This window comes from Aulonocara sp. 'chitande type north' Nkhata Bay, linkage group LG12 (genome assembly GCF_057382095.1).
Source record: "Aulonocara sp. 'chitande type north' Nkhata Bay isolate Kocher_YH1m ecotype deep benthic linkage group LG12, A_spYH_male_GT1.1, whole genome shotgun sequence".
NCBI lineage: Eukaryota > Metazoa > Chordata > Actinopteri > Cichliformes > Cichlidae > Aulonocara > Aulonocara sp. 'chitande type north' Nkhata Bay.
The window spans coordinates 28,771,093-28,793,024 of NC_141355.1; the positions used below are offsets into that span (position 1 = coordinate 28,771,093).

The 21,932-nt window shown below is 39.4% G+C and overlaps 3 protein-coding genes across 19 annotated transcripts in view; 2 read left to right on the forward strand and 1 right to left on the reverse strand.

Moving 5' to 3' along the window:
• LOC147317656 (alpha-galactosidase MYORG-like) overlaps window positions 1–2,222 on the reverse strand; it is a 16,148-nt gene extending 13,926 nt beyond the window's left edge. Inside the window, exons 1-2 of one of the 3 annotated variants that reach the window (XM_086314851.1) lie at window positions 2,076–2,222; window positions 1,760–1,910 (exon numbers count right to left, since the gene is read on the reverse strand). In XM_086314851.1, coding sequence (XP_086170977.1) covers window positions 1,760–1,872 — 113 coding nt within the window. In that variant the 5' untranslated portion in view covers window positions 1,873–1,910; window positions 2,076–2,222. The other 2 variants (XM_086314853.1, XM_086314852.1) reach the window with 2 other exon arrangements.
• izumo1 (izumo sperm-egg fusion 1) lies at window positions 1,729–14,953 on the forward strand. 15 transcript variants are annotated; one of them, XM_086314860.1, is made up of 11 exons: window positions 1,729–1,862; window positions 2,235–2,304; window positions 6,055–6,329; window positions 6,485–6,559; window positions 6,716–6,799; window positions 6,921–6,941; window positions 8,663–8,752; window positions 9,002–9,129; window positions 9,341–9,491; window positions 10,288–10,456; window positions 10,887–14,953. In XM_086314860.1, exons 3-11 carry the CDS (start codon window positions 6,128–6,130, stop codon window positions 10,966–10,968), a joined length of 1,002 nt encoding a protein of 333 aa, XP_086170986.1. In that variant the 5' UTR covers window positions 1,729–1,862; window positions 2,235–2,304; window positions 6,055–6,127; the 3' UTR covers window positions 10,969–14,953. The 15 variants fall into 15 exon arrangements, with proteins under 15 accessions (XP_086170986.1, XP_086170984.1, XP_086170991.1 ...); XM_086314858.1 differs by having other exon boundaries at window positions 6,066–6,329; XM_086314865.1 differs by having other exon boundaries at window positions 6,105–6,329.
• A 247-nt stretch (window positions 14,954–15,200) lies between these two features.
• dusp2 (dual specificity phosphatase 2) lies at window positions 15,201–18,086 on the forward strand. The gene is made up of 4 exons (XM_086314869.1): window positions 15,201–15,778; window positions 16,086–16,204; window positions 16,348–16,567; window positions 17,126–18,086. The coding sequence occupies exons 1-4, from the start codon at window positions 15,391–15,393 to the stop codon at window positions 17,341–17,343; spliced, it is 945 nt and encodes a 314-aa protein (XP_086170995.1). The 5' UTR covers window positions 15,201–15,390; the 3' UTR covers window positions 17,344–18,086.
• Window positions 18,087–21,932: the final 3,846 nt, after the last annotated feature.

Genomic DNA, 21,932 nt, shown 5'->3' on the forward strand with positions numbered 1-21,932 from the left:
ACTGGCTATCTATCTATCTATCCAATTATCACTGCTGATGTTAGCTTAAAAGCGCTGCAGACAGGAAAAAAAACAAAAATGTCTTAGTGATGCATTAAAAATATTAGTTCATGCTGCAAAGGCATAATTTTCACACCAATCAAACCGTCTTAGTGACCTGATTTTGCCTCATGGATGGGGGCAATATCATTATGGAAGAACTCACTGCAATCAGGATTTAAATTTAGATGCAATAACACTTCCCTCACAGAGACAAGTACACAAAAAACATGCCATCAAAATAATACCTCCCAAAGAACAACAACATTTAGAAATATGTGCAATAAAGAATTCAAAAGCACAATAGTCGTCTTTCAGGGTTTTAGAAATCACATCTGGATGCAGTCACAACCAATCAGCAGCATAGTTACAGGCTAAAGATGACAATTTTGAGCATAAGGGGTTACTGTTTTACCTTGAATTGTCTGTCACTGAACACTGTTTTTGTGTAGCATTACTGTATTGGCCCTGTACTGTCTCTACACTTGCTTTTATTATTATAGCATAGTTCAACAGCATCCAGCAGAGAGAGAGCGAGAGAGAGCACTGGGCTTTTAATCTGGTAAATGGCAGGTATCCAGGCTCTGCACAGGCACTCATGGTGAGAGAGCCAGCAAAACTGTAAAAACAGGCTGTGATCAGAGGAAGCGCAGACACCAAGTCAGCAGGATTCAATTACATTTACCTCAGGTAAGAGCACCTTTGGGATGAGTAAATAATAGCCCTCAAACAGCTGTAGTACAGCAAGCCCACAGTTTTCAGATTGATAAGAATGCAGTCATCACCAGCAGAACCATACTTAACTTCCCCACAGGTATACATTATCCTTCAGCTCCACATCCTTCTTTTATTGTGATGCTATTTAATGCCAGTATCGCAAGGAGGAACCGAAATCTTGCAAAAATCTTGCAGACACAGGGAAACATTTTCCTCTATATGTCAGCTTTCGCTCCAGTGAAGATCCTGTTCCTCATTTCTATGTAATTACTGACAAAACTGTACCATTGCTCAAATGTAGAATTAAGTTGAGAAAGCTCAACTTGGGATCCATTATAAATCAATTTATTCTATTAAGGGAACTTAACAATGAAGGCAGACCAGTCTTAAAATGTTAGAGATAATCAGTGCTTTTTCAGAAACCTAGCAATTAGTCTTGAAACTGTGGGCTGAAATCATATTAATCTTTAATGGCTATCGGAATGAAACGTATAACATTTTAAATTAGGCCACAGGGCCCGGTGCAGTACAACAGGCTCCATACTGCAGGTTATGCAGGGGTTTCTAAAAACATGCACATTAACTACACAGTGACTACGAACTGTTCAAGGCAAATACCTAAATTACAACAAACACTGAAAAACGTCGTCATCTGACTTTCTGAAAGGATCCCAGTGGACACAGACGCCGTCCAACGACGTGTATGTTTACGTTATCTATCCACGCCCGTGTCAAGCTGGCGTGTAACCAACTAATCAAACACTTCCGATATCTGATCGATCCCCAACAAACACTCACTCGACTCGGCCGTTGACGCCGAGTTGGGATATTGCCGTAACAGTAACTCGCTCTACCAGTATTCACGAACTGATTCAGAAGACCGTGCTCACAATTAAAAGCTATACTCGCCATGACAGTAACACGCAAAAAAACGTTGTGTCACATACAAAACATTTTAACTGCTCTTAATAAAGCTGCGACCACAAAAATACATTCACCTTACCTCCACATCTGACCACACTCCGGGGTCAACGTCTGTGCGCGCGGAAGCCTGCGGTGCAGCGACAGAGGCGTAGTCCCACCCAAACGGAGCGAATGCGAAGCTGGTTTGTCCATCGATCTGTCATTCGTGTACAAGTTAGCGCGGAAGGATTCTGGGAAATGTAGTGTGAGAACAATATCGTCACAGAGCCAAAAAACAGCTTCAAATTTGTTTATTGCTGGCTGCGAACAATGTGAAACGCACAAGAGAAAGGCAAAATGAAGGGGTTATTTTGACTATCGTTAACGTTACTTTTAAATTTTTATATTTTCCTTACCAAATCGTTGGTGCTAGCGTTGTCCGTGGAAACAATTCAAATCTCAAACGTTTCATTCAACTTGTAGTGAATGTGTGTGAGGATTGGGGGGGGGTGTTATTGTTATTATTAGTATTTTGTATTTTTTTTTTTTTTTACGATGGTTGTTTGTAACCACAGATTACCGTCTTCGACCCTGTGACAACAACAACTGGAGTACACTGCCTCACTTCCCGAACAGACCACAGAGGTGAGATCATCGAGAGCGAACAATAATGTTATTGTGGCTGTAAGAGGTTTTCTACCGCTGGGTGACAGCAACAAGCTATGAATAGCAGGGCAGCTGAACGACACGACCATGGCGAAGTAGTCGACTCTTGTCTTATTTTTATATCCGTGAGTTCTTTGATGTTCTAAATGTTTTTAAGTTTACTATGAACTGAGAACTAGAGATGTAGACATATATTTTATTTAATACCACACTGGCGAAATTCTGTCGTTACAGCAGAGCAAGGGACAGGGAAAAAAAAGAAAAATAGAAAAACATAAATGAGAAAAATTGTCTACAAAAAAGCTAAAATATTATATTTGGTAAAATAAACCAAAATTTTCCCTTTTTTTTTTAATATGTACATGAAGTTCAGTTGGAATAATAATATTATTGTATAGCCTGACTGCTGTACCACCAGTGTGAAAATCTACTAGATTACTATTTGACTAGTAGGCTAGCTAAAGTAAAATGTTTATAAAGAAGTAGCAGAGGTAAAAATTTAAGTCTGATTTATTTAAATGTTGACCTGCCTCTGAAATCCAAACAATTAGGAGACACAGAGTAACAGACACAAAGGAATGGTTGCTTTAAGGGAGAAGGCAAAGATAAAACTCAAAACAACCCTTGACTTTATTTCCAGGCAGAGGTCATAGACAGTAAACTCTAAGCAAGACCAAATTTTATACACAAAACAGGAAAAAAAGGCAGTTGAAACTGACACCATGAAAAAACCCCAACAGAAATCTCAAACCATTTCTATGTAACTACAATTTTGTAAGAGAATTGTGAAATTTAAGTATTGTGAAATTTAAGTATTCAGTCATTGATTCCTTATTTCCTGCATATTCCCTGGAGAAAATCAAATGATATTAATAATAAAGAATAGAGAAGGTACTAGGCAGAGGCTTAAAAATATATGCATCTCCTGTGAGTCATCTGCACTGGCAAGACAATTCACCATCTAGGGATGCAGTTTAGCACAGCAGGGCAAGGTCAGACAAGACGGCACTTGAATTTTTCTATTTAAGAAAGAAAATGCAGCTCCCCTACACCCAGTCAGAAGGATCCAGCCCAGTGTATGACCTTCAAAACAGCCCACATAATGAAAATGGAGCTTGTCTATTAAGTGGTTAGAAGTCAAGTGACTTTAAAGGTGACTCTTAATGTAATGTACAGCTTAGTAAGGCTGTGGTTAACCTGAAACAATTTGAATTAAAATTATTTATTTTGCAAGTTATTCTTTGTTTAATGGATATTTCTTTTCACAGTCAGGTGAATAGAAAAGAATTGTAGGCATTCCTGTGGAAAAGCGAAGTGCATGTTACTGCTTCCTTAGGAATTAAGAGGTTAAGTAACACTTGATTAATTGAGCAGCAGGAAGTGGGAGCACCTCTAAGGAAGCAGAATGTTTAGCAGTTTGGAGCATTCAGATACGGTCTAACACAATGCTTCAACCTTCATAGGATTGGACACCGAAGCAAGAGAAACTCAGAGAAACTACAAAGAGCTCAAGGGCTAAATGTCAGACTGTAGCATGTTAAATGTTAGAGTTCATGGCAGCACAATTAGAAGAAGACTGAACAAGGTGACTTCTGTAGAAGGGTTGCCAGGTGAAAGCCCCATCTCTAAAAAGAATATGGGAGCACACAGCATGTCCAAAGACAGATAACACCAAAATGGAGATGTTTGGCCATAATGCACTGCGCCATGTTTAATGAAAACCAAAACACGACATATCAGCACAAGCACCTCGTACCAGCTACCAAGAATGGCGAAGGAGGGGTATCAGAGGTATCCCCTTGGAATGGTTTAGGTCGTACCTCTCCAAGAGGACTTTTTCTGTGAGCCTTGATTATTTTATTTCTTCCCCAGCTCCTTTTACTTGTGGTGTCCCACAGGGATCCGTATTAGGCCCAATTCTTTTTTCAATCTATATGTTGCCCCTAGGCCTAATCTTTAGGAAACATAACATCTGCTTTCACTCATATGCCGATGACACCAGATTTATCTTCGGTTTAATAAAAACACCTCTACGCCCATGGAATCGTTAGTCAAATGTCTCGACGAAGTTAAAACCTGGATGGCCTCAAACTTTCTTACCTTCAACGAGGATAAAACAGAGGTAATTATTTTTGGACCAAGCTGTAATTTCAATGCCCCAGATTTGGACTTATGTAACCTAACATGTGCTGTTAAAACGCACGTAAAAAACCTGGGGGTTCTCTTGGATAGCAAACTTACATTTGAGAAACAAATTAATTCATCCAATGCGTTTTAGAATTAAATTCAAAATCTTACTTTTAACTTATAAAGTGCTAAATGGCCAGGCACCGGACTATTTGTCTGACCTTGTGCAGCTGTATACGCCCTCTAGAGCCCTTCGATCAAGTGATCACCTACTCCTTACTTTACATAAGTCTAGGATGGTTCATAGAGGAGATCGGGCATTTGCAGTTGTGGCACCGAAAATGTGGAACGATCTACCTCTCCACATTAGAAAGGCCCCAACTGTTACTCTTTTTAAATCGCATCTTAAAACATATTTTTTTACTCTGGCTTTCGAAACTGTAGGAGTGTTACCAATTCTTTTATCCTAATCTGTTTTTAATTATCAGTTGTTGTTAATGTCACTGTTTAATTGTTATGTTGTACAGCACTTTGGTCAACGCCCTGTTGTTATTAAATGTGCTTTATAAATGAATAAATGAAATGAAATGATGTATGGCTGTTTTGCCCTGGGCACCTTACAGTCATTTAGTCAAGCATGAACTCCTCTGTATACCAAAGTATTCTAGAGTCATCTGTCCGATAGCTAAAGCTTGCCCAAAACTGGGTCATGCAAAAGGACAATGATCCCAAGCACAGCAGCAAATCTCCAACAGAAGGGCTGAAAAAGAATCAAGGTTTTCATTTTTTGTGCTTTATTTTTTTAAAAGCTAGGACAAGACATGGACTCCAAATTGGTACCTTACCACAGTTCCACTTAATTGTGTGTGGTGATCGTGCTCAGCTCCGTTCAGTCTAGGATCCAGCATTTATAACAGAGGGACAAAAAAAGATATAGACTATTGCAAGGTGTTGCAATGGCATGCAAAGTCCAGACTGAAATGCTGTGGCAGGACCTTAAAAGAGCTAACAAATGCCCACAAACCTCAATGAAAGCACTGTTGTAAAGAAGCGTGGGACAAAAATTCCTCCACAATGATTTGAGAGCCAGAAAAAGTCATACAGAAAACAAATACTTCAAGTTATTGTTGAGGTGGTTCTACAAGCTATTGACTCATGGGGTATACTTAGTTTCCCACAGGACTGGATAGTTTCACGTGAAATCTTTCTTTTTCATATGACTGTATGTGTGATGATGCTGATATTCTTTGTCTTACTATGCTAAATCTCTTTGGCTTTGATTGTTAGTCGGGGTTTTAGTGAAGCTCGAAGGTGCTTTTCACAGTTTTATTTTAAACTGATTAATCTAATGAATAATTGGCCAGGCGATCAACAATGAAAATTATTTTAATTTCTCATATTATTAAGGACATATTCATCAATTTATTTTTATTTTAAAGAAATAGCCAGAATGGTTCAAACACTATGCCAAATCATGGTTAAAGGGAAACAGCAGAAAATGTGATAGGAGTAATAGTATGACAGCAGCAGTAATTGTAAAAGTACCATTTCAATAAGAGCAACAGATGAAATGGTGATGACAGGGACAATGATATTTGGCAGCTGTGTTTCAGAAGCTTTCACTGGAGCCAAAGTGACTCATTCTGCTGCAGGAAAACTCAGCTGCAGAGGGAAGATGCCATTGATGCTGGTGTCCCTGCTCTGCTGTGTCACTGCAGCCAGGGCCTGTCTGCAGTGCGACCGCAGCATCCGAATGATGCACGAGGACTTCATCTTGTCTGCTCCCACTCTGCAAGACCAGCTCGACTTGCAAAGTATTTGTGACCAAGCCTATGTGACCTACATAGAGACCAGTCAGGAACGAAAGGGGGTCATTGGTGAGATCAGGAAACTGTTATATCGTAGTTCTTCTCTTCCGATAATGTCAGGCCAAAGATGTAAATTTATAAATACTTATAAATAAACTAAAATATAAGTGTAAAGCAGTTAAAATGATCAAAATAAACCAAATAGCACTGTTTTTTTTGCTTAGATCCCACTACTCTATACAGAGCCAAAACTGAATACCAGAGTGAATTTGATCGCTTCTTGAAAACCAAGCTCACTGGTGAGAAACAAAAAAACAATCTATCATTCTTATTCTTTCCACTCAGAAATAAACAGTAGCTGTAAACGCACCCAAACACTCCAACATGTAGAAGGCCATTATTACTTTTCATTATATCATCACTGAAAGTATTAACATGTTAAAATGTCTTTTAAGGATCTATAACATTTGAAGCTGTTCAGATCATGGAGAAAGGCAGGAAGATTTTAGAGAAACATCTGGATGCTTTCGTCCCCAGTGGTAATTTGCATAACAGTCGGGGTTCTGCAAAGTATGAGGCAATAAACTTTTTGTAAGTCATCGCTGTGAAAAACATGCATTAGTTTCAGATCATTTATTATCTTTTTTTTCTTTCCCTCAGAATTATGCCCCAACATATGTGGTAAGTACTGAGACTGTGACAAATGATCTTTTAAGAGTGACTCATACAGATTTTTCCAGTGACAGTGGACCGTAAAACTTTGATCGAGAGACGTGAGACAACTGTAAAATGTTTTTTGCTGTCATTTGACAAACCAATGACTTTTCATTTATTTATTTATTTTGGTGTTTGATTTGCATACTTTCCAGAAAAATGTGTGGTCTCATAGGGATCAGTACCAGGACCAATTTAATGTTCAGTATATGTAGGCTAGAAAGGTTAGCACCATCGCTTGAAAGTCCCGAGTTTTAGTCCATCAGGGAGTTTGGGACTTTCTGTGTGGAGTTAACATGTTCTTCCTGTGCTTTTGGAAGTTCCCTCTGGGACTCCGCCTTCCCGCTACAGTCCAAAGACATGCATGTTAGATTAACTGGTGATTCTTCATTGACTGTAGGTGTAAATGCTCACTATTTCCATCTCACTCTGGGGGGCTGTTAGGTCTCTAGTTATGTCCCCCCCCCACTTTCCATTACAATAAAGTATTTTGAACTGATTTCAAACACTTGTAATGGAAAGTGTTTCTAAGTGTTTTCATTTCTGTTTTCCTACTGGCTTTATTTTTATTTTTATCAGGTTTCCCTGCCTTTTTTTTCCTGATGTTAAACTTCAGTCTTCCACCCTTTATACTTTTCAAATATCCTTTTTCTATTTTGTACTTGTTGTTATCTGCTGTTTTAGGTCATCCGTACTGTAGTTTTGCCTATGTGTCTATTCTGTAATGTGTGTTATGTGTTTGTTGTAAATAAGTTTCTAAAACCCCTTTTACATAAGTGCAATATATATTAACTGTATTATGCATGATTTTTTTTTCTCTGTGTTGCTATACATCATTTTCATTTTCATCACTAATCTGGGAGTTAAAATAGAGGCAAATCTTAAACTTGAAAGCCAGGTCAGAGCTGTTGTAAGATCTAGCTTTTTTCATTTGAGGGAATTAGCCAAAATAAAGCCTATCTTATCGAAACAGCATTTTCAGACAGTAATCCATGCCTTTGTTACTTCTAGGCTGGATTATTGTAACGCACTTTATTTTGGGGTTAGTGATGCGTCCATTAGGCGCCTGCAGGTTGTGCAAAATGCTGCAGCACGTCTTTTAACTGGAACAAAAAAGTTTGAGCACATTACCCCTATTTTAATTTCACTCCACTGGCTACCTGTACATTTTAGGATTGTTTTTAAAATTCTCTTATTTGCTTTTAAATCTCTTAATGGCCTGGCCCCCCCCTACCTCTCGGAGCTACTACAACCATATACACCTGCCCGTTCCCTTAGGTCCGCCAATCAGCAACTCCTTAAGGTACCGAAAACTAAGTATAAATTTAAAGGTGATCGTGCTTTTGCTGTAGCTGCTCCAAAGTTGTGGAATGATCTGCCCTTGCATGTTAGGCAGGCCTCTTCTCTCTCTGAATTTAAAAGTCTTCTTAAAACATATTTATTCGCTGAAGCCTTTGGCATTGATTAGAGGGGTTGACTCAATTTGTTTTAACATGTTTCAATTTATTGTATCTATTTATTTTATCGTATCTCATTTTAATTTTCTTTACGTATGCTATTAACATGTACAGCACTTTGTGAAACTCTGGTTTTATGTTAAAGTGCTTTAGAAATAAAGTTGGTATGGTATGGTATTTTATATCCATGTAGTATTTATTTTAGAGGGTGTGTTTGTGTGTCATTATCAGGGCTTCTAATTAGAAGAGTAATGGATTGCGTCTCTTGCCGCTACAAAGTATACATCTGTCCCTCTCCGACTGGACAACAGGACTGTGGTGGTATATTTTAATTTATTTGTTCTCGTGTTAATGCATGAGTGGATTAGGAGGAGTCATTCCTATGTGTTGGGACTGCACCGTTCTTTAGAGTGCAAAGATATATGATGTCACGAGTGTATAAATGTGTGCTTACGCGAGTGACTGCTGCTGCCTGTCCATGTGAGACACTAATGAAAAAGATTATTCAAGTAATCCTGATTCAGACAAATGGAGGATCCCACTTTCTCCCTCCTCTCAACCTTTGTCCAGAGTATCCGGTGCAGGCTGAGGAAGGAGGCCAGGCTTTGTTGAATTGTTTTCTTCCGTGGCACCGTCTTCTATTGGGTAGACCGGAGTACCACTACTCCTGGGTGCCAGGAGCATCAGAGACTGATAAGGTCTCATTGCCATCACTGATGACAAATGAAGGCACAAACATTAAGACACCTAAATACTTCAATATAGATACATTTTGAAGTATCTGCATTCATCTGTAGTCTCTGTATTAGGTTTCTTTCCATATTCAGCTCCACAGTATCATACATATTTACTGTCTGACGGTTTTACACCCCTAACTTGAAACTATTCCTTCCTAATTTGTAAACACAGATGAATGAAAGTGACTTCAGTGTCTTGGTAGTGACAGAAGACTCATCTATTGTCTTGAATCAACTGCGTTTGGATGAAGAAGGAACATACCGCTGCTCCCTGCAAGCCCAAAATGGGACCATCTTCTATCAAGCCACTTTCCCACTCACCGGTACACATACATCCAGCCATCCATTAACTCATCTATTTTATTCTGCTTTTCCAGTTTAGGGGCTCGCCAGGTGCTGGAGCCTATCCCAGCAGTTAGATATGCTGTATTAAATAGAACTGACCATTAAGTACATTCTGAGTTGCTAAACTTGAATTAATATACATCTAGTTCTAATAATTTACACAGAATGTTGTTGGCTGTTGTCTCTTACCTCAGTAAATGTCACAGATTTTAGTATTCTGGTCTGAGGGCTGCTAAAAATAAATTTAAAGGTCATTTAAGACACAACAAATAAAGAAGTAAATTATAAAAGAAACAACTTTACTGCATGTTCAGAAAAGTGCTAAAACTATCTGTATTTTGGGGCTTTTTTTAATTACACTTGTTTGTTGTTTCTGTAATATTCTTCTCTTTAATCTTGGGACTTCCTCGTATTTTTTTTACTGCATTCTTGTTTCTTTTTTTTTTCTTTATGGACTTCCACAGAATTGCAAAACGCTTTCATTCTTATACCACAGCAGTTTTTTGTGAAAATTCAGGTACAGTTTGGTACAGTAATGTAGTGTTATTTGTCAATACACTTGAATTAACTGCTGATGCCATTTTTAATACTATAATACATTAGTGTAATGACACTTAGCAATGTAAATGTTTAAGTACACAAAAAGAACAAAGTAAGAAAATGTAAAATTGCAAAGTGATGGTTGGTACATAAATTAACAGACAAAAGCTGGCAAATCCAGCCGCCTTTACTGTAATTTCAAGGGAAATTTCTTCTTCTCCTCCTTCTTCACAGTCATATCGTCGCCTCACCAGACTCACTGGCCTTTAGTCACTCTGCCCTCCCTGCCTCATGGAGACAGCTACTCACCTTTTCAGCCTACGGAGGCCTTGCTTGTGCCACTCATCGCTGTGGTTACGGCTTTGACTCTGACAGCGAGCGTAGGACTCGCAGTTGTCCTGAGGTGAGACACAGCCAGTGGGTGGAGGGGAGAAAGAGGGGACAAGAGGTTTGCAGGAAGGGTGGAGGTGAAAAAGGTAGCACAGAACAGTCAGAGCACGACAAACTGAATAATGCAAGTCAAAGGGACTGGCCGTGCTCGAGTGCAGTTTGAGGACTGAATTATAATTTGTTAAGCGATCCCATGTGCAATATCAGTCTACGTAAATAAGGTCATTGTTTACATTTGAAGTGAATTACGCCGATAAGTTGTTTTCTCTGAAAGTGTCGTCACTTCTTCCAGGAAGTGATGACGGCACCTTAGCAGCAGGTGTTAACTTAGATTTCCACCTCAAGTTCTGCGTGGTAATGGGTAGTTCTGTCTTCACAATCTAAAAACAAAAAAGCAATTAAAAAAGAAACTAAATCGCTTCGCGTGTAATCCTTTCTTGTAGCGTGATGATGAATCAGCAAAGAACAGCAACAGAACTGAGGAGAAGGAAGAAGGAGGAAAACGGGACCGAAAACATGATGTGATAACTGAACTCAGTACAGTAAAAACACACTTTAATAACAGGAAGGTTTTTCTTCACTTCAGGTTTGGCGTTTTGTTTTGCAGTGAAATAAATTTCCCAGCAGAAAGTGCTATGTCATTTCTAGAAATCACGTGGAAGTGAGAATACATTTTGGCGACATGCAAGTGAGGCAAAACATGACATGGGTGTCATGTTTGAAAGACGCGAAAAAGGAATCAAGCGAAGTGATGTCAGCCAAGAAACAAGTTTGCGGATTAACAAAACCAGACTATACAACACAGCTGAACTCAGAAATGCAGAAATTCCCCAGAAACCCCTCGACATTAAGCAACAGCTCACTGGAAGACAGTTATGTTTCTCTCGTTCCCCCTGAATGAAGCGATGTTGTTATCACGTGGGCGTTTATGAGAGGAATCAGGGATGAGATAAATCTCCCGGATTGCAGTGTTTTTCAGAGATTACTAACCACAGCCATCCAATTAATCCTGGATAATCCCCTTGTGAGGAAGGAGGGGGCTAAAGCCAGGAGCAGACGTTTTCATCAAAGATTCAACTAATGTTTAGTTACTCATCTGTTCATTCAGAAGTACACAATAAGGTCAAAAGCCCCCTTTTTTTTAGCATTTGCATTATTACTCATGTTTTAGTCATTCTGTTTTCTGCCACACTTGATGATATCAGCTGCTTTGGTTTCAAATATAGTCTGTTTACTCTTCACACAGGCTCGGTCATGATCTCAACGCCAGTGCTCGACGTCCGTCACGTATCATTTAGCTGCTTCTGACTGCCTTCTTGTCTTGTTGTGCGCATACGAAGGGATGTTGGTGTGAAACCAAATTTCCTGTGTAAAGGCGCTAAGGAATCATCAACAACAGCAGCAAATTCACACCTGTCTTTTGCCATTGTGTCACATGAGATCATGACTGGTAACAAAGAAAAGTAAGTGAAAGGTTTAAAAATGAAAGCAATCAGTTGATATTGTATGAGTCACTGCCAATTGGAAGTCACCGGTGAATCGTTGCTCAGGTTTTCAGGGTAATTCCTGATGAGCGTATTTTAATCACTGAAAGCTGGCTTGGGTTATGAGCAAAGGCAAATGAAACAAAGGTCGCAACAGTGTGAGGGGGTGTGTGCGCGGAGGCTGAAAAAGAGAGAGGCTGTGGTCTGTCTGGATAGTGACAGGATGTATGTGTGGTGTTGTTTCCTGTCTGGCTCACTGACATGGGGGCGAAAGCTGAAAAAAAATCTTTAAGACACCCTCACGCAGAGATAGTCGCGTCACAATCTTACAACTACGTGGGTTTATATGTGTGTGTTTTTAACCTAATATGCAGTCTGAGGCTACTGTAAATGCATGCTCAGCGACTTCACTGACAGCCATGATGAAGTGTGCAGTTTGAGTGTTTGTGTGCACATACTGCTGTGGACTGAAATTGCAGCCTCAGCAGGGAGAGGGAATGACAAAGTGTGAGCACTTCTGGAAGAGCAGCAGGCAGCCACAGGGGAGGGCGAAGAGGGAAGTAGGAACAAGAAGAAAGTGGAGTCAGAGGTTTGAGTGGGAGAGATCTGTGGGAAGGCAGACTGATTTTTAATGTGGGTTATGAGGAAACGAGGACAAAGACGTCAGATTACACCTCGTGATAAAAACCGTCCCACACTACACATAGAATATACTTTCACATCAGTGACCTATAGTTGTGGAATGACCTCAAGATTGTTGTCTTCACTGCCATAACAACTTTTATTGGAAAATAATTTAATAAAAGCATCAGAAAATACTCCTAAAACTTGGCTTTAGTGCTTGGGTGCTTATCAGTAGTTAAATATTCGCAACTAAATATGTAAAATCCTATGATTAATTACTAGCTATTGTTTGTTATGAGGTTAATGTGTTTGAATGGTGTGATCAGATCTGACCAAAAGTGGCAAACACATTCACTTCTCATCATATTGACGTGTAGATATTAATAGATCTTGAGCCCACAATTACGCTCATGTACTTCAGACTGCTGAGATAATGACAAATACAGAACACAAAATCCAGAGTTCGTTTAGGTTCCCCCCCCCCCGCCCAACACACAACATGAAGGAGGCTTTGAAGTCACCAACATGGTAACTTAACTGTAACCATTCACCATGAATACCATCAGTCTGCTGCTCAGTCCCCCAAACAAAGAGTTTGCACTGTGTGATATTTGAAATTTAACTTTAAAAGGAAAATAAATTGTTTTATATTTCAAATTGAGAGGTGGCACTTTTTTTCTATAGTAGTCTGAAAGGTTTCTGCTAAGACTTCCATCTAATTTGTGACTTCTCTTGTTGATCACAATGCTTTTAAGTTACTGTAAGTCTGACAATATGTCATTTTTTTAAAGATACAATACTGTGCAAAAGTCATGAATTATCTCTCATCTCTTCATGATTTGTTAGAAAAATTGGGAATGGGTTATTGAAACGTGCAAACATAAATCAAAAAAATGGACTGTTTTTATGTAGTCTAGTCTCACTCATCGATTCACACACACACATTCATGCAGCATTTTATATATACCTAAGTGCTCTCTAACACTCACACACTCACACTCATACTTCATCATGTGGACTGGAGGAGTCTGAGATCAATCCCCCGACCTTCCAGTTGGTGGAGAACCCGTTCTAACCCCCAGGACACAAGGAGGACAATTTTGGCTTAAAAATGGTAAAATCCATATCCTCTTTCTTATAAGTTTCTGTTATTTATTTATGGAAAGTAAATAATAAATCTTCAAAAAATATATATTTTTCCAGCTCATGCATCAAAGATACACTTCATGACATACTGTAGTTGCTGTCTGCCATGCTTGACATGAACCTGTTACCACTACTCTGGAACCTGAAAAATATTGTTTAATAAATTGTTGACCCCAAAATAAGTTGTGCCAAAAATTGGTCCACCCCAAGTATTGGGTCCCTAGACACAAACGGAGTAATATAGTGTACGCGCTTAAGTGCCAGAAGGATTGCCATGATTTATACATCAGGGAAACCTGATGTAAAATCTAAAACCAAAGTGCCTAATGGCAAGACCTAAAGTTGTTGTTTTTTTGCTGAGTTTCCTGTTATGTGTAGACATAATACGGGTCTACATATCCTTTGAGTCAGGTGCCTTTTGTGCTTGAATGATTCATAGGTGAATGTCAAGCCGTTCAGGTATAAGGACATAAAAAAGAAGTGAAAAAAGCAGCCAATGTTCAAAGAAAAACTTTGAAAGGCCTCCAGAAAGTCTTCCGAACCAGCCCACTACACCACTTTAAAGCATTATTACATTATTACAAGAATTTGTTATTACATTGCTTCAAGAAATTCTAACTCCCTGGGAGCAAAGCAGTTTTATATAATGAGGGCAGACTTGAAACTTGTGGATAGTCCTGTATTTTCTGAGTAAAAGTTTCTCGTAACTGAAGTGCATCATGTCTTTTCCTTTGTGTCATTCCATCCACCGCCATTAAAAATTTATTGTGTGCTATTTTGTGATGAATATGGTTAGTGCTTATTCAGAGTTAATCCCACATGTTTCTCATTGCACACCACAGACGCAGCTAAAATAAATGCAGTTTGAGGAAACTACCTGACCTTTTAAAATGCAGTTGCGAATTTCTCATAAGTCTGTGTTTAATAACCTACTTTTCCCAATGCCCCTTTGCAAAAAAAGAAATCCATGCACTGTAATCCATAACTACCACACGCCTGAATCATAATTAAATAATAAAATGTCTGTGCTTTTCGTGTCTGCAGTGCAGCAGAGATTTTAGTTATGCTTTTTTAAATACTCCACAGAGCAGCTTTAAATTTTCCAGCAGAATAAAAACATTGTCAGTGCTGACATTTTATGTTTGCAGCATGGACCTACAACAGAAAAACACGGTGGTGCGGGATTAATCTACGCCGAAAAAAAAACACTCAGCCTTCAGTCTTTCCGCTGAAGGCAGGCGTTTCGACCGGGTAGGGAGGGTTTTAGCTCTCAGTATAACGTCATTCCACATAAAAACACGGGATAACCCCAAACTCCGACCACGTGCGCGGTAGGAAAATGAGGCTTGACGTCAGTGTCCATATGAGGAGTGCCGGCCAGACCAAATATGGTCGTTCCGCCTCTGACGTTGTTCCTACTGTGGAAAATAGGCGGGGTGGCGCCGACCCCGCCTACCGCGCAGCCGTTATCAATGAACAAGTGAAACTATGAACCTAGAGCCGATTGTAACCGGCCTGCAGGAGAGTTCAACAAGAACTCACAATATTAAGTCTTTTACTTTGAAAATTTTTTTGCATCTAAAATTGATACAACTTATATATTATAATTTTAGGGATTTTCTTTTTACCTGTCTAAACTGACTATTTTGTACAATTTATTATTTTTAACTTAACTTTCAACTACTTTTCAACAATGAATCCAATCAACGAACCTTTGGAAATAACTGGCAACGAGTTGGTTCACATACTTAGGACTCCCCGGGAACAGTACACCTCTGCAGGGTGCGTGGTGCTGGACTGCAGACCGTTTCTCGACTTTTCCTTGGCGCACATCTGCGAGTCCCGAAACGTGAACTGGAACGCCATGCTGCGTCGTAGATCCAAGAGTTCAGTGGTGGCTCTGGAGTGGCTCATTCCGGACAAGACGCTCAGGGCCCGGCTCCAGAGTGGGGAGTTCTCCCCAGTGGTTGTGGTGGATGAGAGAAGCAGCTCCATGGCCGAGTTGAAGGCGGAGAGCGTGTCCCAGATGCTGCTCACCGCCCTGCAAAACGAAGTTCACACGCAGATCTGCTTTCTGCAAGGTAAAAAGCATCACACGGTTTAAATCCATTTAAAAGCATATATATTTATTTTTAAATAGTTTAATAAAATTGTTGTTGACGTGTTTTTTAATGAATTACTAAGTCGTTAACGATCATCCATGCAATCATGATCGATTTGATCGAAAAGTGTTTCGATACAACCAAAACGATAAAGGAACGTTTAAAAAAATTCTAAATAGAGTTCATGTTTATAACAGCATTGTTGTTATTTGGCACAGATCATACATTTAAAGAGGACGTGTTGAAAGCTTACTGCTAACCTCATACTAATGTGACCTCTGTTTAGGTGGATTTGGGGCATTTTCTGAGGCCTATCCGGAGCTTTGCTACACTTCAACCATCAATCACTGCGCAGTGGAGCCAGAGCCAAAAGTGACAGGCCGGAGGACACCCGCGTATGATCAGGTGAGCTAAAAGTTATTAATATTTAAAAACAGAATATTACAATTAAAACGTTTTGATTGTTTGTTTTGTTTTTTGTGTGATGAAAAGCCACAGACAAGACGAGACGAAACAGTTTAGTGATTGTTTTTGTTGTCAAATTGCAGGATGGTCCCGTGGAGCTGCTACCTTTCTTGTTTTTGGGCAGTGCCATCCACTCATCCCGCAGAGAGACTCTGGCTGCAGCCGGCATCACAGCTGTGCTCAACGTGTCCTCCACCTGTCCCAACTTCTATGAAGGGGAGTTTCAGTACCTGCGACTCACTGTGGAGGACACACTGGCTGCAGACATCAGAGCCTGCTTTTCTGCCGCAATTGCATTCATTGGTGAGTATTTCCAAACTGTGTTAGTATGTAACCTCTGAAATGAGAGTCCAGTCCAGTGTTTGCTCACAGAAATGTCAGTCCAAACTCCAACAAAGATAGAAGGCCCACTTAGAAAATTAAATCCATGTTAAATAAGCCTCCCCTTTGTATTTTTTAATAAAAACCTATAAAATTTTAAGCACCTTAAACTCCATAATCCATTTTCAGTCCTACACTTGGGGACCAACAATGTAATCATTAATGATCTGGTTACAAAACAACTGGATTATGGAGCTTAAGCTTGATGAAAGAGTTTATTAACACCTGATAGTTTTTATGAGCTTGTTTTGACCAGCTTTCCTTCTACAGTTGAGTTCAGGGGAAGGTGGAATTTGATTTAAAGGAACTTCCATTATAGCAGTGACTAGTGACTGAACGCTCATTTCCGGGGTGACAGCTCGTTTAGCCCAACTTTCTGTGCTGTCTGTTCGTAAAACATTACCGCCGATGTGAAATGAAGCACGGTATGCTGATTGCTCTTCCTGTTTTTGTCTCTTTCTCTTCCGTTTCCACATATAGACTCGGTGAAGCAGAGCGGTGGAAGGGTGCTGGTGCACTGTCAGGCAGGTATATCCCGCTCAGCCACCATCTGTCTGGCCTACCTCATGCACACTCAACGTGTCCGGCTGGATGAGGCGTTCGACTTCGTCAAGCAGCGGCGTCACGTCATCTCGCCAAACCTGGCTTTCATGGGACAGCTGCTGCAGTTTGAGACTGATGTTCTGTGTCAGGGATAAAGGCACAAATCCATCTGTGAAATTTAACTGACTCTCCTGCCTCTTGGCATATTGCGCTGGACTCGCTGCACTACCAGGACTCAAACCACATGCATAAATGTGTTGTTGGTACTGTTGAAAAGTTCACTTTGTACATTCAGAGGAAAGCTAAATGTGTTGCTGGCATCACATGGTTGCAGTCATATTTTGAAAATGCTATATTTTAGCAATGTAAACCACAGTGTCATGGAAACATTATGAAAAACTGTGATTCTGAGCCAGCTAGCTGGAACAGCTATGAGGTAATTTCCCTGACGTTATACTTGAGTGGAGTTGTGCCTGCCTGTTTGGTTTGTGTGTGTGTGTGTGTGTGTGTGCACGTGCAGGTGTGTTATTTTGTGTGACTTCTGTGCCTGATTGATTGGAAGGGCTGACTTATTTTCATACACTTTTAACCACTGTGACATGATATGTCTTTTGTAAGGAAACACTGTGTTATCTTCTTATAGCAATAGTTCATTATTCTCACGTTTAGAAAGTTAGAAATGCACCTACCACAGCTGGTATCATTCTATATCCTGAGACAGATTGGTACACTCAAACTGGAAAAAGTTGTTTTTGTTTTTTTTAATTGTGTAAATATATTTTGTTATTTATTTCAGTATTTCTTATGACAGTGTTACTGACATCAATAATTCTTACTGCACTTTATACCTTTGGCTTCCTGCTGTTTTTCCACTGAAATAAAACATGCTGGAACATATGAAAACCGTGTGAGCGGAAAAAACTGTTTTACACACTACTGTCCACCACATCTCACTACTTGTACTACTTATACACACTAATCCAGTCATCGTTCACCGCACAGACAAAACAATGAGGCCATCGAGTCCCAGGTGCATTTCAGTGTTTTCAGAGCGCATTACAAATGCATAATTTCACACGCTGACCTTGCTGCTTTCGGCTGCTCTTGCTGAATCAGAAGGCATTAAAAAACATTGGGCTGCTGAGCGTTTTCATGGATTATCCTGTGGCAAGTGGGTTTTACAGTCTGAAGTCCCTTTTGACCTCAACAGCCAGCAATGGGAATTTCACATCCTCTCATTCAACTAACATGAATCGCTTTAGGCACATGACAGGAAGTCTGCTAAAAGAAATTACAGGTAAGAGGGAAAGTCATTAAAGTTATTTCTAATCAGGAAGTTTGGAAAGTCCAAAACACCTATTTGTGTTTATAGCATTTTAATCTGACTAAAACCAGTTTTAAACAGGTAAATAATATAAATTACTGGACTTTTTTCTTTATTTTCAAATTTCAGCTGTACTTTTATCAGTATTGTCAAGGCTCATGGTTGTTTCAACACAGTATTAAAAAACCAGTCAGCTCTATATTCAACTGGTTCAACTGAAATAACAAAGAACTATTACCAACACCAGCTACCACTATCACCACTGCTTCATTTCCTGATGCTAATTAAGTCACCCACACTTCTGTTTTGGCCATAGCTAAAGTAGTCCACGTCCTCTCATGCGCAAATATCCATTACCCAACACGTAAGCAAGCGTAGCTGTTCTGCTTGACTTTTTTCTTCCATTAGCTACAGTTTTCCATGCAGAGGGCAAAGAAATGCCCAGTGGTTTTCAGGTTGGACTCGAAACTGAGCGATCACGTTAAATAAAGCCCCTAAAAAACTGCATTTAATCTGGTGTGAGTCCATTTAAATGTACTCATCAAAAGCACACAAATATGAGCTCAAACTAATTTTTTTATGTATGTTTTCATCATTTTTCTTAGTCTTCCATCAGATACATTTCTTAAAACTTTATTTCTTCTTTTTCCTGAGGGGGTTGGGGCTCAGATTTAATTTTAGAAAAAATAAATAAACATCCTTATTTTCTAATCTATTCAATGTTGATCTTTATATTTCAGGCCAAAATAAACACTTTGCACTCTTCTGAAACCATCAGAGGGTGATCTGTTTTTCCATCGGCTTCTTTGTAAATCACTTTAGATGAATGAGTTCAACAAAAACAGGAAAAAAGAAACAAAGACAAACAAATATTTGATTTTGGAGCAGATCAAAACTAAACAATCATTAGTAAGAAGTAACTAAGTACAAATTCTCATCACCAATTTGGAGGTTTTATTATATCTGTGCATTTTATTCTATTTATTTAATAGTGTGCTTTTTGCTCGACTACTACTGCTGTGGTCACCAGTTCAGATTTTACTTTTAAGAGACCTGTGTTTAAACTTGAAATTAGAACTCACTGTTAATGATTAAACCAGTGCATCAAATGGTTTAAATAAACTGCAAAAAAAAATGTAATCATAAAAACAAAAGAGATATGGGGAATCTAGAATAAAATGTGTTATTTGGTTTCTGTAACCAGATTTAGGTCTGTACAGCAAGATTAATACTTTCTAAAAAGTAGTATTATACACATATGTGACATACAGCTCCAAAATGCTACAAACACGTTGATGAATCAGAACTGATAAACAAATAATATAATATACATATATAACATATAAGTCGCAAAACCTTTTCCCTTCAGTGCACAGTTTATTAATAGCCTACTTCAAGTCATATATGATGAAAATATTTGTGCATTAAGCAGACATTTACACAAGACTTTGATTTGTATTATTGGTATTTTTGCACTGTTACTAGTTAAGCAACTATGCTGGTACTTCTTTCACTGCCGCAGGTGATTTCAAAAGAAATGAAGACAACACAGATATTTCTCTGTGTTGTCTTCAAAACAGATCGTGCTGGATACGTTTGTAGTGAAACAGTGCTCTCTAGTGACAACTTTTGGAATGAAAAGAAATAAATAATGACTCAAAAGTATCCAGCAGATGATGCCAGCAGACTGTTTATTAACTAAGGCCACCAGAAAACCAAGTTGTATAGCTCTTTTGCATACACACACACACACACGCGCACACTTCAAATGTGCATTTTAGACATTAAATCACCACTGGTGTCATTTAATTTGTCCTCAAATACCAGTACAGGAAACAGACTGTATCACCTCCCCTCTACTTGAATGCGGCTCTCATCAGTCAGTTACGACTCAGTCAGCCTGCCTCATTAATAAAACTGGCTCAAACTGTAGGTCCCATCTGTGTCCAGATAAAACTAGGCCAATCATATTACATGAGGCTCTGGAAACACGTAATTGATGTACATGTGTAGCGTACTGTATGTACAAGAGGAAGCATATAAGAGATTAGGGATTAGCAGAGAGGATCACACTTCCTTTGGACATGGCATTACACAGTGTTTGTTATCTACGGCTGAAGACTGTGTCACTCAAAACAAGAAATCCCATTTAGAGAAAACCACATGATGAGGATGAGCAACACGATACTGTAAGCTGGAGAATTACAACGCATTCATGTAACATGCGCGCACGCACACATGCACTGACCTGCATGCACACACACACACACACACACACATGCACAGAGGTGTAGTTATTTGGGAAAATGACTGCATGGTCATTTGGGAGCACTCCCTGTAATTGTTTGCAGGTTGCACACACACACACACACACACACAAACAAACATATTTGTACCTTCGTGGCTAATGGATAGCACATTCCTCATCCAGTCATGGGTATGTTAGAGAGATCATAATATATTTTGCTATGTATGGATATTTTCTCCAAACCGTGTACTATAGAACATTGCAGGACTGGTTTACCTACTGAGGCCTCTGGAAACCTTCAAATAAACAGGAGAAAAAGGAGGGACCTCACTCTGTCGTCAAAGTGGGACAAAACTCACTGACCCTAATACAGAGCTTAACTTGAAAGACGAGGCGTACCTTTTCTGGCTAAATTTTCCTTGATCTCCACACACCATCTCTCTCAAGGTTTATAAATCGCACACTGGTACACATAATAGTATGAGTACCTGAGTGTACACACCCACACATAGAAAACAGAAAACCGTTTAAAGCCAGTAATTCCAAAAGGTCTAAATTGAAAGCTTCCAAAGGGCAGGTATTGTGCTATAATTGATTTGGACCAGAACCATAATGTCCACAGACTCCCACCAGACCACAGTCCTACATTATTCTGACCTGCAGTAATCTCATTTTCAAGACCCTGTTAAAAAGGTAAGGAATTAAAAAGAAATTTGAAGTTATTTTGAACACAATGAAACTGTTCAAAAGCTCCTGGAGTTTTTTTGTTTTTTTTAAGAGTGAGAGTCCTTTCCAGACCAAGTACCAACTTTTCCAATGTGGATATCAAAGAAAAATTGCTTATCCACTGTGGGTGATCCATGGCAGCAGAGTTCCCTCCAGGCTTGTGAACTGTATGTGTGAGTGCATGCATGCTTGTATATCACATGCTCTTACACAACAGGCACTTCAAAAGCAGTGTACTGTGCACTGAACACTGTGTGCCGCTCACTCACTATAACCTCGGCATCACTGACATACCCCTCACCCCCAGAATGCATTTTCAGCGTGTTACAAAGCATGGTTCACCCACGGAAACAGAGATACTTGATTGGAGTGCACTCTCCTGCTAAAAGCTTTATTCTCTCCCCCTTTATATTTAGATTCTGTAGCGTGGAGCGAGAAATGTACGA